Genomic DNA, 14,163 nt, shown 5'->3' with positions numbered 1-14,163 from the left:
CATCCATTCCAGAAAAATAGCTAAAATACGAGTGAGACTGCATGCCTGAGTACATGAGTACATGTATGAGTACATGCAGAAAATAGTCAATTTCAGCGTTTCTGCTCCAAACAGCAACTAGCTTCGACTAGAAACAAAGATTACACCAAAGGATCAAACAACAACCATTTTCTGAAGTTTTTTTTGCAGATGGCTTCCTTGTGCTTGGCCCAGCACGCCAAAAATCACACCTCGGAGGAGTACAAAAATTACAACTCTCAGATGTCCTTGATTGCTGGCCATGTAGACCTACTTGCTTTGCAGATTCACTGACTCTGAGCTTGAAGAGAGTCTCATAGCCGCTACGTTTGGACACTGCCATGATTCAGCTTTGAACAGCAGATGAAACTGAAAAGGAACGACAATGAGCAAGAGAGAAAGTGACTTGTATCAAAATGTCCGGTCATTGATCCAATGTGCGATATCCGTACGCATGCACCCAGTTGTGTCGCCATATATGGTCGTCACAGTGCACTGTTGTTTTTGAGAACGTGTGCATGTAAAATAAAATAGATTACTGAAAAAATGTCCAGTTACGCAGCCTACCGCACGCTACTTTGTGCACAGTCCGGTTGACCATCCTACATGTAGGCCATGGGAAAAGTATGTTCGGCTCTCGAGCACGTGCGCACTGATGTTTGGCGGCACACCAGAAGCTGTATTATTATTTCTGTACAGCATGTAAGGCTGGGTTGTAGCGTGTTCAGAACAGAATGCCACATCACTGTGACTGTTAACTGCGTTCAGATTGTATGCAATCACCGCACTGCTTACCGCTGTGCGCATGTCTCCCGCTGAGCTATGAGGAGTGAAGCCTAGCCTAGTGTAGCCTAGCGTAGCTGCGCGAAACACGACTGCAATGTGTATTGTGTCCTGTCATGTCTACTGCATGCAGTCCGAGGCTGCAGTCTAGCTGTGTGTAGCAGGATCTGGGAATGAAACATCAACCGGTCGATGTTGCATTGAGAAACATTCCTCCGTGTGATATAAAAATCCACCCGCTCTCACTGATTTTCACATGCTGATGTTAACCTTAAATTAAAGCGGTACCAACTTTTCTTGGGTGAATTATGAGTGTTTAGAACGAGGTCTGTCTCGTTGTCCAGGAAACGACCAACCAGCGACATTCCCGCCAAGGGCTTTATCAGAGTTTAAAGCCCGCTCAATCATAATTTTACTACTCTTGATGACGCGTCGAGGGCCTTGGATTAGTTTAAAGCCCGCTGAAGATACTCTAAACGGGTGCGTACAACTCCTGTATTTATACTAGTACGTTGCAGATAATGAACTCTGCATAAAATGTACGGTGTACTACTAAAAGCTACGCATTTGAGAAGTGTGTACGGTTTTTGCCTCCCGTATTCTTTCATCTATACGATTTTCCTTTGTCAACAGCGGGCGGAAACCTATAAAACCGAAGATCAAAGTCATTAGAGGTATCGGCAAGGGGCTCTCAAAGCCCCTAAATAGCTCCACAAGCTATGAATAAGAATGAAGCTCGCAATAAGAGCCCAGCATTTCATTTGCTTCCCTTCTACTTTTAGTAGTCCTCAGTGGTGCTGAGTTACCATAACTTACCGGAAGAAAATATTCTTTCATACCACACCAAGTCTCTCTGCACACAAACCACAAAACTACCCAATAATTATAATGGTACAAAAGCATAATGGAAGCGAGATAATGCATGTAACCTCGTTCTAAAATAGTTAGTGCATGGCAGGGAGGGTCTTATGGCTTGTTTGTGCCCTTCAGGGTAGCCCTCGGGCCTACGGCCCTCAGGCTAACCTGTCGGGCACTAACAAGCCATAAGGCCCTCCCTGCCATGCACTAACCTATAATTAAAGTTCGGTGGACATGTATACTCCAGAAAATGCAATTCCTGTTGAACAATGAGCTACTTCTGGCTAGGATAACTCTTGTGTAATTACTGGTGCTGGTGAAGCCTATATCAGATCCACTCAACTCTAATTCAGCCACTTGGTCTGCACATGTTACACACACTACAGTGCATTCATCCGAAATACTAGTAGCCGCCAGCTTGCTACTGCTCAGTCGCTGAGAATGCGTTGGAAACCTGCTCAACGTCACACCGTGGCTTGTGGTGCGTCACATGCCTTCCTCCCTCTCAACGCTCGACCACCCATCGGAGGCAGACGCCTGCTACTCCAGTCTGAGGCAGGTCATGGCAAAGGTACACGAGAAGATGCACGATGAGAATGAACTCAGCACGCCCGGCATGCGCACGTCCTACGCAACTACAAGCATCTCTGATGACTGTCGATTCATCGAATGCCCAGACATGCCAGATGCTCTGAGTCGACTCTAGGTCCTCACCATGATGTGCAAACCATCCACTTCGAATCATCCCCAAGACAAAGAGACAACACAAGATGACAGAGAGAGAGCCCCAGCAGGAGAGAATCCTGTGGCTGGGACCCATGCAGGACCTATGGAGGACAGCAGTAGCAGCAGCAGCAGCAGCAGCGACGGGCCAGCAATGCGCGAGGAAATACCACAAGACCATCACAGGATTTCTCAACGCAGACCGGGTAAAGTACATCTCTGACCGGGCCAACACGCCCGACTATACCGTCATCACATTCCGCGACCTTGGAGGGCAGCAAGTCTACCAATCCGTGCAGCCCCTCTTCATGGCCAAAAACACAACCTTTATTGCCACATACAACTCTTCTCTGGACCTTCTAGAGACCCTTCCCAAGCTCGATAAATTTCAGTTCAGCCAGGAAGAATGTATCGAGCGGGCCACTCTACCGGCCAATGCGACTCGCCTAGACCAGCTGCTAAGCTGGCTCGACATGCTGCTGCTGAATGCGAAAGCTGACAGCAGCACAGATCAGAGTGCTGCAGATGATGTGTTTGTAGTGGGGTGTCAGAGTGACATGTGGAAGAAAACCGATTTGCCTGATCCTTGTAAACTACTTCGAAAGAATATCGAAGGTTCGCCGTATAAGAACCTTGTCTGGACCGAAACATCGTACTTCAAAATCGACAGCACCAGATCCACTGGAAGTGCAGCACAAGCAGATGAGCTGCAGCGATTGAGAGAGGCCATCATCGACCGCTGCCGGAAGAGCCAACGTAACATCCCTGTTCCATGGCTCCGATTCTGCATAACCAGGCGCGTGCACCGTATGAGTTTTTTGGTGTCTGGAAACCACCTTTTTTCGGGGAATCTTGCCAAAAGAAAAGGGTGTAGTACTGGATTGGTTATCGATCCTGCAAACGTATCGATCGACCGGCAGTTTACAGTACAGTGACTATGTCCTTATTTCGAAGTGAGAGAGAGTTGCTTTGCATGCAGTTCGAAATACATTATTCTCTTTTTCTTCAGTGGAGAGTAGCCACGGAGGGATCGATCTCTAGCTCTGGTTCGCTCCTGGATTGGCGATGACGTTCAAGAAATCCGTTTTGTCTCGAAATTTGAGTCAAGCACGCGCGATGCAAGTCAGTTCAAGGATATGATTGACGATATCTCCTTCCAAACCGTTGACTCAAATCAAGATCGCCACAGCCTTTCGTTCTCGCTCATGTGCGCAGCAGAGATGTTCGTCAAAAACGTTGTCGACTGGAAGACGTAAAAATGTGCGTCCATGATCCACTTGCGCTGCTTCAGAACGAAGCGCTGCTCCGGCCGCGACTCAAGGACGCGGGGCTTCGCTTTTCTTCCGCGAGCTTCCATCGAAGCAAGGTCCATAACTCTCTATTGAAATCATGTGGAACATTGCCAATACATGCTGAAAACTTCGTCATAAGAACAGAAAGAAAGATACGTCGAATGTAAGCAGTGTTTTGATGAAACAAACAAGCCTGGAGTGGACTAGTGAAGTACCATAGTCTGATAGACATAATGTTATAGACTGTAGTGTAGCCTGGGCAGCTAGGCCTATCAAACCTTTACGTGTTCAATAATTTTAATTATGACAAACATGCATATGAGTACATTGACTTTTGCACCCTTTTTGCAAATGCTTTTTGAAGTGCTGGTATGTAAAAAGGTAACCCATTTTATCCTGCTATCGATTATACATGTACCAACATTTCCATGTAACCGGCATCGTCCCCTCCCTCCATTCCTCTTTATTCTTATTTCTGTCCTTTCTACCCCTGTACCTGGTTCCCTCTCAGACGCGTTTGTGCCGGCATGATCTGATGATAGCAGTCGGACGAGCCCCGCATCTCATCAGCACCAGTGTTCATTGACATTGGTGCCCTGCACCCCTGATCTTGAGTCCCCCCCCCCCCCCCCTCCTCCCTAGCCGGCTGCCCTCGCCGTTATCTTCGACGGGATGTTCGGGGGATGCGCATGTGCACAAAATTCATACATAATTATACAATGGGGCCCCAGAAAAAAATTACCAACTCTAGAAACCCCCCTTTCAAGACTCGGTGCACGCCACTGATAACCATACACACGCTCAAGCAGGAGGTCACGTGGCCTTGGATTTCCTTCAAGGAGGCAAAGTTCATAGCGAAGCAAGTCAAGGCTGTTCCACATGACTGCAGTGACCAGCAAATACAGCTGCTGCTGAAGTACTGTCACGAAGCAGGCCACCTGGCGTACTTCCCAACTTTCAAGCTGAAAGACACGGTCATCCTGGAGCCCCAGTTCATCCTGGACTGTGTCAATGCCTTTGTCTACATGAAGCTTGACCGTGACATCACAAGGCACGAAGAGCAGCGCTATAAGTCTGGGTTCATGACGGAGTCCCTGGCACGCAAAGCTCTCAACAAGATGTTCGAGGGTCAGTCTTACTGCGACCATGCTAAGGCGTGGCAAGCAGTCAGAGCAAGCAGTGATGGGTTCAAGCTCATTTTTGAAATCCTAGAATGGCTCTCAGTCCTGGCAATTGTGCAGGATGAGCACGAGTTTATTGTACCTGCAATCGTCCGGGACATGGGCACGGACCCCCAGCTGCCTTGTTCCTGTGCCTACGTGTCCTTTAAGCACGCAGACAGCGATGAGTTGATGCACTTTCCCGTGTTCGTGTACTGGCAATGCGTGGTGGAGGTGCTGCTGAAGTCACACAATCGCTCGGCTGCCATGCTGTCACGGTGCAGCGTTCGCCTTTGCTGGAACGATTGTCCATGGCTGCACCTGCACTATACACGCTACGGCTTACAAGTGTACGTCCACTGCGTGGGCCGACCCGGCGGCAGCGGATAGTCTACGCTGGATTAAGTCCGGGCAATCGTGCTCACAGTGCTACAGAAGTGGGGCCTGCAGGTCGAAGTGATCAGCACATTGCCATGCCCCTGCGGAGAAACATCGGGCGAGGAGTGTTTACAGCATGGCTTATCTACCTGCTGCGCACCAAGCTGTGCGCACGCCTTGGACGCTTCCACCCTAGTGGCTGAATACTACCCACTGTGTACACGTTCAAAGAAGCGGGATATACAGATGATCCGTGAGCAGGCCATGTTCTGGCTGGGTCTTGACCAGGTGAGAGACTTGACCTGATTGAATTCCCGCAGCTATGCAAAAGACGTTACGTTAGAAGCGCCTGCCGCTAGCTTTACAGCGGCGGATCCAGAGTTCAGCTGAGGGGAGGGCGCGGGTAATATCCATGACAGGGAACCCATGCGGTACATGTATTTTGTACACATTACGACATAGCGGCTATTTTACGTCTCAGGCTTACCGTAATTCCGTGCGTATAAACCCACGGGCACATCCGGATATAAGCCCACCTCCGTTTATAAGCCCATAGGCTTATAAACAGACACAAATGCAACTCGCGTGTCAACAATATTTTTTCACAATGTGGACTCTTCCTACCAAGGTACAGCAGGTCAGTGCAGTTTACCAGTAGAGTATGGTAGACCCACTATGAGCACGGACTTGTACTTTTTCGTGAACCTTCAAAATTCGAATATTGGCCCATGGGCTAAAAAACGAACATGTTTTACTGGATATTTTATCCCCAAACTGGCTTATATGCGCGGAACTACGGTAGCGGTTATGTCTATTTTAGCACATGCACTCACTCCCACTTTTTCAACCACTTCATTGCATTGAGGACTCTGGCTGTAGAGGAACATCGCCGCACTACATTGAACTGTGTAAAGATAGTGCTTCAAAGCTCAAGACATGCTGAGATGAAGAACAATAATGCTGCGTAGCAGTGCCACCAGCCACATCATTCGTGACAGTCACAACGTCGTCATCTGCGATAGTTTCAACAGCTAAACGCTCCTGACTCGCATCACTACTACTGACAGTCCCACCATCGTCGTCAGAATCTACTTCAGATTCCATTTGGGGAAGATCAGAGTCTGAGCAGACCTCAATCTCAGGACTCTCTCTCTCTCTCTCTCTCTCTCTTTCTCTCTCTCTCCACACTATACTTTTCGCTATATACTTTTTCAATCTTTTTTTGTTTCTCTTCTTCTCCCGATTTTCTGATGCGTGAAGTAGGCGCGGATGCCGAGACCATTGGTCGGCAGAGCCTGCAGCACCCCATCACCACCGCTGCGCTGCATTTGCAGCCCCATTCAGTCAATGTCTTGTTAGTCTGTTGTTTTGTCATTTCCTGCTTCTTTCTTCTTTTACGAATTGGGTGCGTGGTTTCAAGTAAATAAAAAAATAAAAAAAACCTTCGCTGTGGTCCGAATTCTCCTCCAAAGACGGATCGCTTGACTGAGCAGCTGACGAAGCGCAAGTTCGCTTCGCGAAAAATCCGTGGAGAGTTTGTTGGCTCCCTGGCCGCTTGGGCGGGCGGTGCGCCATCCCCTTCACCGACTTAGCTATACAAGTTCGTCAACTGAAAACTAATTTCAAAACTAATAGTCAAACAACTACTCCGTGTTCAGAAGAACTTTCTTATCTGACACTAGAAACTACTTGTCACAGTATGACTGTGACTTGCGCAACTGCCCACGAAAAAAAAGAAAATCGAAATATTTGAGGGGAGGGCGCGCGCCCACTGCGCCCTCCCCTAGATCCGCCTCTGCTTTAGTTCATATGTTTTTGTGGGGGGGGGGGGGGGGGGGGGGCACGAACAAGAGACAAGTTCCACCAGGCCTTGTTGTAATTCTGTGTTATTTCTGTTTAGGAGGAGAGTTCTTCACACACAAAGTTGCACCATTTCTCTATTTTCTTAAAACTTGCCACGTATTCCCGTCATGTGGATGAGGAGATAACCATTTTGAGCCTACTCTGACTTCGGCGATTATGGCTTGTGCGTGTGCGTGTTTGCATGCATGTGTGCTTTTGCTCGTGTGTGTTTACATGTATGTGTGTGTGCGTGTGTGTGTGCGTGCACGGGTGTGGGTGGGCATGTGCGGGTGTGTGCGGGTGTGTGTGTGTGTGCGTGAGTGCGGGTGTGTGCGTGTGGGCGTGGGCATGTGCTTGCGTGTACTTGGTCTCTTGCAATACCTGCAGGATGCACATGGAAGGCTGTTTGAGCCGAGATCGACCTCTCTTCCTTCAGGTTAGTTGGATGCACAATTCAAACAGATCTGCTACTTCCAAATGATGTTTTGCATGATGTCCGCATTCGTGTGAACCTTTAGTCGCAAGGAAACCGTACGCTGTTCTATTTTCGTTTTGTGGTAGCTATTCCCGTTCGGGTATTGAACACTGCATGAGCACAGGACCATATCTGCTGTGGATAGAATGTAAAATGTGAGCCTCTTCTCACCGCAAGCTGGTGTTTGATCCCAACCAACACTGCAGTTCTGACTCTGTTTTGGGCTCTGGACGACTGACATTACATTGTCATAGAATTGCTATGGGGTCGCTGTCATATTTTGTCGTCCTGAAGCGAACATGAAGCGAACATCGTTCGTGGCAGAGGAGGAGGAGGGTGCGAGGTCGAAAAATCATAACTTGCTCTACAGTGCACTACGTGTACATGCACTTGATTTGTGGTGTCCAGCATTGCAAACTGTGTTCATTTTGGAGGAGTGAGGGGTCCGTCCGAGTACGAAATGAACCATGTTTGTTTCAGTGGCGACAATAAACTTCTGCAACAAACCGTGTGTGCGTGCCCACCTGTGTGTGTACATGTATACGTTGCATCTGCATGTGTGTGTGTGTGTGTGTGTGTGTGTGTGTGTGTGTGTGTGTGTGTGTGTGTGTGTGTGTGTGTGTGTGTGTGTGTGTGTGTGTGTGTGTGTGTGTGTGGTACCTTCAACATGCCTGTATACTGTCTTGCAACAACGTTGTGCAAAGACATTCTGAGATCTTGCTGCCAATGGCACATGTGTTGCATGTGGCCAGTGTTTCCTATGTGTTCGCTGATGCGTCTGATGGCCTTTGCACCTTCTTTATGTGTTCTCTTTTTGATTCTGTTGCAGTGCAAGATTCAAGTGAAGCTAGTTCTCCCACTCCTGCAACCGATGGTGCTTCGCTTTGCGATTTTAGGTTAGTATTTTTGTTGTGTGGTTAAACTTACTCTAGTTGGAGTTCCGGGCCGGCACATAATCAGCTCTCGCCCTTCCGATTGCAGCTTTCATAGCTCAGGATTCTGTGACATTGGCCGAAACAAATGGCAGCCTACAACATTATGCAGGCTTGCAGTGCATATACTGTAAACCGTGAAATTATTGCGATGGTCTAATTTCTGCGAAATTCACGACCGCGTGGAAATCGCGAAATTTAGACAGCGCGAAAAGGAGATTCATGAAGGGTTTAGCAAGAATGCCACAGTAGCACATTCTGCAATCGCAAAATTAAAACCTCGCAAACCTGTCCAGATTCTGAAAACGCGAACTAAAAACGCCGCGAAAATTTCACGCTTTACAGTAGCAGTAGTCATGTGATTAAACAATGGCCAAAGCATTCGTTTGTTGGCTCCTTGAAATATACTCTTGTCAATAAATTCAGTTTCTATTAAAGTTGTAAGTATACATTCTAGTTTGTGAGCTATACAAATGTCTACTTATAAGCTCAGTGAGAACATTGGCTTCCATGCATTTCCCCTTTATTCAACCTGTGTGCACATGCTGCAGGTGGAAGACACTGGCACAGATCGAAGATTGGCTAGACTTCGAGTCTGCACTCCAGAACTTTGTCACAGGCGAGGAAAGAAGTGAGCTGAACTTTAAAACTGATGTGGTTCATGTCAATGGCCATTGCTACTATTATTATTGTAAGCTTAACCAAGTAGGCTTGGCTAGCCTTCGCAAAAGCCGAACAAAGTAAAGGAATGAGGAACGAGCCGAGCCAAAAGGCTCACAACACATGCCAGTGCAAAAAAGGAAAAATAATGATAGTTCAAAACTTGAACTGAGGACTTCTTGCATGTGATTTTGTTGTATTTTGAGACAGTCGAATTGTGTTAGTGTTACTAGTTTATCGTTAGCTTACTACAAGTAGTTTGTTGTTGTCAAAGGAGAAAATGGAATTTTGAGTTCTGTACACTATTTCACGTCACATTGTAACGGAGCGTGACTTCAACTGCACAATGGCCCAACCCCAACCAGGCCGAGAAACCAGGGATGCAAATAAAATGTTATTGCAAGAGTTGAAGTAACATGAAGAAGAAGGAAAGAACAGAACCAGCGAAACTACGTCCTGCACAGACCATCTCCGATCGGGAACTTACCCAGGTCGCCGGAAACATGAAACAGTCACAAAGCAAGCCGTGCGCAGCAAGTAGATTTACCATGCATGTACTGTTGTGATAGGACTACATTTGTAGGAGCAACGAGCTGCAGAATTAAATGCATATAGCAAGTAGTAGCATGAAGCGAAGCACCAGCATGGCATGAGAGTCAGAAACTGCAGTTGACACCTATTGTAGCCATAGATGTATCAGGAAGCATGCATACTCTCAGGTGCAAGACACAATAGCTATTTTTAAGGGGACGGCACACCCATACAACAGAAACAGAATGAAAGCACACCAACAAGGCACAGATGCAGCTCCTGAAGCGGTGGGAGGCGAGTGGATCAGCTCGCCAGCAAGTGGTCAAAGACCGATAATCCCATTCACTGCATTAACTGTGGGTCGTAGCACGGCTGGAAAAAATCCTTCCATAACCAGGACTTTAACCTGGTACCCTCTGTTTCTCAATTATGGTCTTAGACCATCCCACTATGCCTGCCTGAAATCAAGAAAAGTGGCTGTTGAAATGTTGATTTTTACTGAAATTACAAATTTTGGGCCAAACTTGGGGGTACGGCGTAGCCCGGATTGCTAAAATTTCTGGAAGAACCAGAAATAATGAACTTATCTTTTATTATAATTATCTTAAAAATAGTAGCGAAAGCTTCCGGAATTTTTTCCATCCCCACTGCGTTTGGAATGTACACGTCTACACGACCATGAAAATCATTAAATGTGCCTCATCCAACCCTGTCCTAATACATTTTGTCATGTTTGCGTTGCCTTTTATCCCTTTTTTCTTGAAGGAAATCTTGGTAGAGCTGCAGTGATCTTGGTTGATGACGCGATGAGGAACGTCTACGGTGCTGAACTAAACCGATTCCATGAAGCGAATGCTGACGTAATCCGTGGGGAAGGGAGAGGCATGGATAACCTATTCTGCATCATTCTGTACCTCATCAACAAGAGGCAGGGAATGACCATCAACGAACTGTATGGAATGCTGGCTAAACATGCAGAAAGCCATCGTCGCGATATCTGGAAGGCCCTCTCGTAAGTGTGCAGAGAAGGCCTGTGCTGTTAGTGGTGAACACGTATGCTCTTGTATCTAGGCAGTCATAGCATCGCAGGGAAGATACAAGAGCATTGCGCCCAGCATGATGTGCTTCTGAGCATCAGATTTGAAAGTTCTACATGCTCCTTGGTCTATGCAACGCGCAACCACAATCTTGCCCATCACCAGCTGACCTTGGCGGCAGCCAAGACCAGTGGCAGTGGTAGAATATGTGAGCGTGTACAGCATTGGCCCTGCCCCTCAGAGCAAGTGAAAAGGACAGGCTGAGAGCGAAACACACCTTATTTCATATTCCACTCTGTACATCTCTGCACTCACGCTGCGATTTCACTCACTTCTCAACGGCATTATCAGCTCACTCACCCTTACCGAGAAGTCGCCACCTAACTTGTATTGATTTTATCGATGGTGCTGGGAACAAGGTTGGCCAGAGAGTGCATTCCCTAGTGGACAGATTAAAGTTATTCGAGTCAATGAGCCAAAAGCTGCTGCTCACCCTTCTTCATATTGATCATCGATAAAGTCGTTGCAGATCGTTTGTCCCCGAAGAACTGACTGTGGATATCCAGTGATTTGACCCCAGCATTGGTTTCTGGTTTTGTTTTCTAACAGGGAAGCTGCATACAATGATTGAGCAAGCACTGCGTTGGGAAAGGAACAGGTAAAAGGCAATGCTATCAACTACCAGTGCACCTAGGAATCCAATCTGTACTTACTCCCTTCTATTCCCGTGCTGTCTCCTGCCCTTTCACCATTGTAGGGAAGTGAAGACTTTGTCTCTTTTGCGTTGCAGCCTATAGCCTATGGGCTTGTAACAAGAAAGTAGTGTTATGTTCCAAAGTTAGCCATCACCTAATTAAGTAAGAGACAACCAGCTCCAGTGGTTGTCACCTTTCACCACTGCTGTCATTCACGCTTTGCACTGCAGCTATTTACACTTTGCTTTGTGAGGATATAAACCAATACTGATCCAGATTTCCAATTACTGTTTTCTGATGATCGCTTAGTGCGTGAAACTCTGAGTAAAAACACTTCCTCTGTCCTCCTATTGTTTGTTCCAAAGTTACTTTTGCAGTTAGTCTGTAAGGCACAGTAGCTATATATGAGTGTAGTGTATCAAAAACTGTTCTGATATTACCAGCTCCCATTACACCACATGGCTTTCTCTGACAAGCCACGCTTGATCTGATTCGGTGCACGGTGGCGACTTTCCCGTGATTGTCTTGCCACCAGGTTTCTGCAATACACCACTGTGGCACACAGAGAAGAAACCTAACATGGGTTACATGTAGCATGGCGACACTATACACCCAATGGACATAACTAAAAATATATGTTTTTTTGATGGCCTACCTAACAGCCTAACTATGAGTCTAAGCTACTTCTGTTTGCTGAGGTTAGGTTTCTTTGTGGTAATCTAGTGCTTTGTTTTGATTTTCTCTACAGGGAATCTGAGCAGAGGACATGATGGCTGACTCACCAAAGATTAGTCAGTCAATCGCATTGCTCAGCTGCTGCAATTGCAGTTACGGTATTCTCGTTGTCCGCTGTTATAATGTTATGTTCATCTATTTATCATTTATTTACACCGATCTATCCAGTTGCATTGAAAGCCCATGGAGAAGGAGCCATTTCCCCAAACCCGCGATGGCTGGCTGGCATGTGTTTCTTTTGCTGTCCAAGACCGAGGCTGTTATTGCAACTTTCACAGTCAATCATCAATCAAGAATACCTGAAACTGCTGTTCTGCAGCTGCCATAGCACTGACAGTAGTCACTGCATTTGTCTCAGTCGCATGGCAAACCTATTCCCAACCCAAACATTTACGTACATGCGCACTTGATTCTTTGATTCTTGCCCATGAGAATCACTCAGCCTATATATGAACCTTTCATCTTTCAGTGCAACACCTTTGACTATTCGAGAGCGGCAATTAGAAATGCAGGAGCGGAACGAGGTGTCACGTTTCCTGCACAAAAGATATTATCTCAGATACGCAAACCTGAACAATGACAATAATATCAATGCGGCATCGATATGCCGTGTTCATTTTTCTATATTCTTAGACTAGTATTTTCAATTATCTTGTGTCCTTCGTGGACATTTGCCTTCATATTGTGTGTGTGTGCGTGTGTGTGTGTGTGCGTGCGCGTGCGTGTTTGTGTGTGTGTGCATGTGTGTGTATGCATGTGCATGGGTGTGTGTGTGTGTGTGTGTGTGTGCAAGTGCGTGTGTATGCATATATGTATGCCCATGCATGTATGTATTAGTAAGAAGAAATCACATGGAAACGAGTTATGAAGCAACTATCCACGACTGTAACAAGATAATAAGCAGTCAGAAAGTGCGATAACAGGGCACAAAACTGACATGTTCCAAATACTGTGACATTCAACGACCTGAGATCTAGCTCTCACACACCTCCAGTGCGCGAACCAACAGCCTTCCAGCTTGGAAGGTCCAAGGTTATGGTAAGACCAATGAGGGGAAAGTGAGCGCAGCGAAAATGTCCATAAGCTAAGTCCCATGACACCAAAGAATGCCGACTGTTACAGGACCATGACGGGACCAGTTAATAACATTACAATGCGGTCTAACTACAATCGAAGCAGCAAAGCAACACACCACCCAAGTTACTTGGGTGGGTCAGCAATATCAGAGATAAAGAAAGGGGGAAGATTTGTGAATTTTTTTAAATTGTTGCTATGCTGTGACGTAGCACTTTCAAGCCCAATTCTAATGCTCACAACCCCAAATCGTGCCAATACAGGCTATAGCTTTCGGCACACTCGCACTTGGCATTTGCCAACTGCAAGAACCGGCGGCTGCCTGGGCTCCCCTCTGTATAAATCTCTCCATTCTTTCAATGGCCTCTCATCAATGTTATGCGATATTCAATCACCAGCTTTATTTTTAAGCAAAATATATCAACCCTGCTGCTGCATTCAATCTGCTCATGCACGAGCCACGCTCACCCGTACTTCTAGTTTGATCACTGCTAGCCTTGAAATTTCTGCATCATACTAATCTCACTATATTATCTCTTATGCGCTACAGGCCATCGTGAGAATAAAGATTGGAAACTACAACTGCTCCCAATGTTATCTATCCTTCTCCGTTCTTGGTATCTGCTATCCGTAGCCATAACCACCACTGATACCTGGCTGATTATCTCTGCTGTGAAAGCTGTCCTCCGTGCTCAGTTTCTGATCCAGTATGCCGCCAGTGATAACATGTATTCCAGTTTGCCATTTGGCCACCTTGCTTCCATCATCATCACTTCATTGTGGGGAAGTTGCTGGAACGGGTCTGGATGCTGAGCGATGATAAACTCTTTGTACGGCAAGCTGGCTATCATGATGCTGCCTTTGTACGGCTGCCAGGTTAGGTTGGAGATATCCGCCGTTCCCTTCACCAACACCGTCGTTACCAGTTCATTCCAGTGAGCATGTGTACATATCATTGTACGCGTAACAG

At 46.6% G+C, this 14,163-nt stretch overlaps 1 protein-coding gene across 2 annotated transcripts in view; it reads left to right on the top strand.

The window, feature by feature from the left end:
- The window catches only part of LOC135813818 (uncharacterized), a 32,076-nt gene extending 19,277 nt beyond the window's left edge, over window positions 1-12,799 (top strand). The window contains exons 5-10 of one of the 2 annotated variants that reach the window (XM_065326833.1): window positions 7,442-7,490; window positions 8,359-8,425; window positions 9,013-9,092; window positions 10,418-10,664; window positions 11,299-11,347; window positions 12,133-12,799. In XM_065326833.1, coding sequence (XP_065182905.1) covers window positions 7,442-7,490; window positions 8,359-8,425; window positions 9,013-9,092; window positions 10,418-10,664; window positions 11,299-11,320 — 465 coding nt within the window. In that variant the 3' untranslated portion in view covers window positions 11,321-11,347; window positions 12,133-12,799. Of the gene's footprint in view, window positions 1-7,441; window positions 7,491-8,358; window positions 8,426-9,012; window positions 9,093-10,417; window positions 10,665-11,298; window positions 11,348-12,132 lie in introns of those variants that run through there. The other variant, XM_065326842.1, reaches the window with a different exon arrangement.
- Window positions 12,800-14,163: the final 1,364 nt, after the last annotated feature.

Source organism: Sycon ciliatum, chromosome 1, assembly GCF_964019385.1.
Source record: "Sycon ciliatum chromosome 1, ocSycCili1.1, whole genome shotgun sequence".
Taxonomy (NCBI): Eukaryota; Metazoa; Porifera; class Calcarea; order Leucosolenida; family Sycettidae; genus Sycon; species Sycon ciliatum.
Note: the sequence above shows the minus strand (reverse complement) of the source record. Positions and strands in the feature narration are given on the sequence as shown.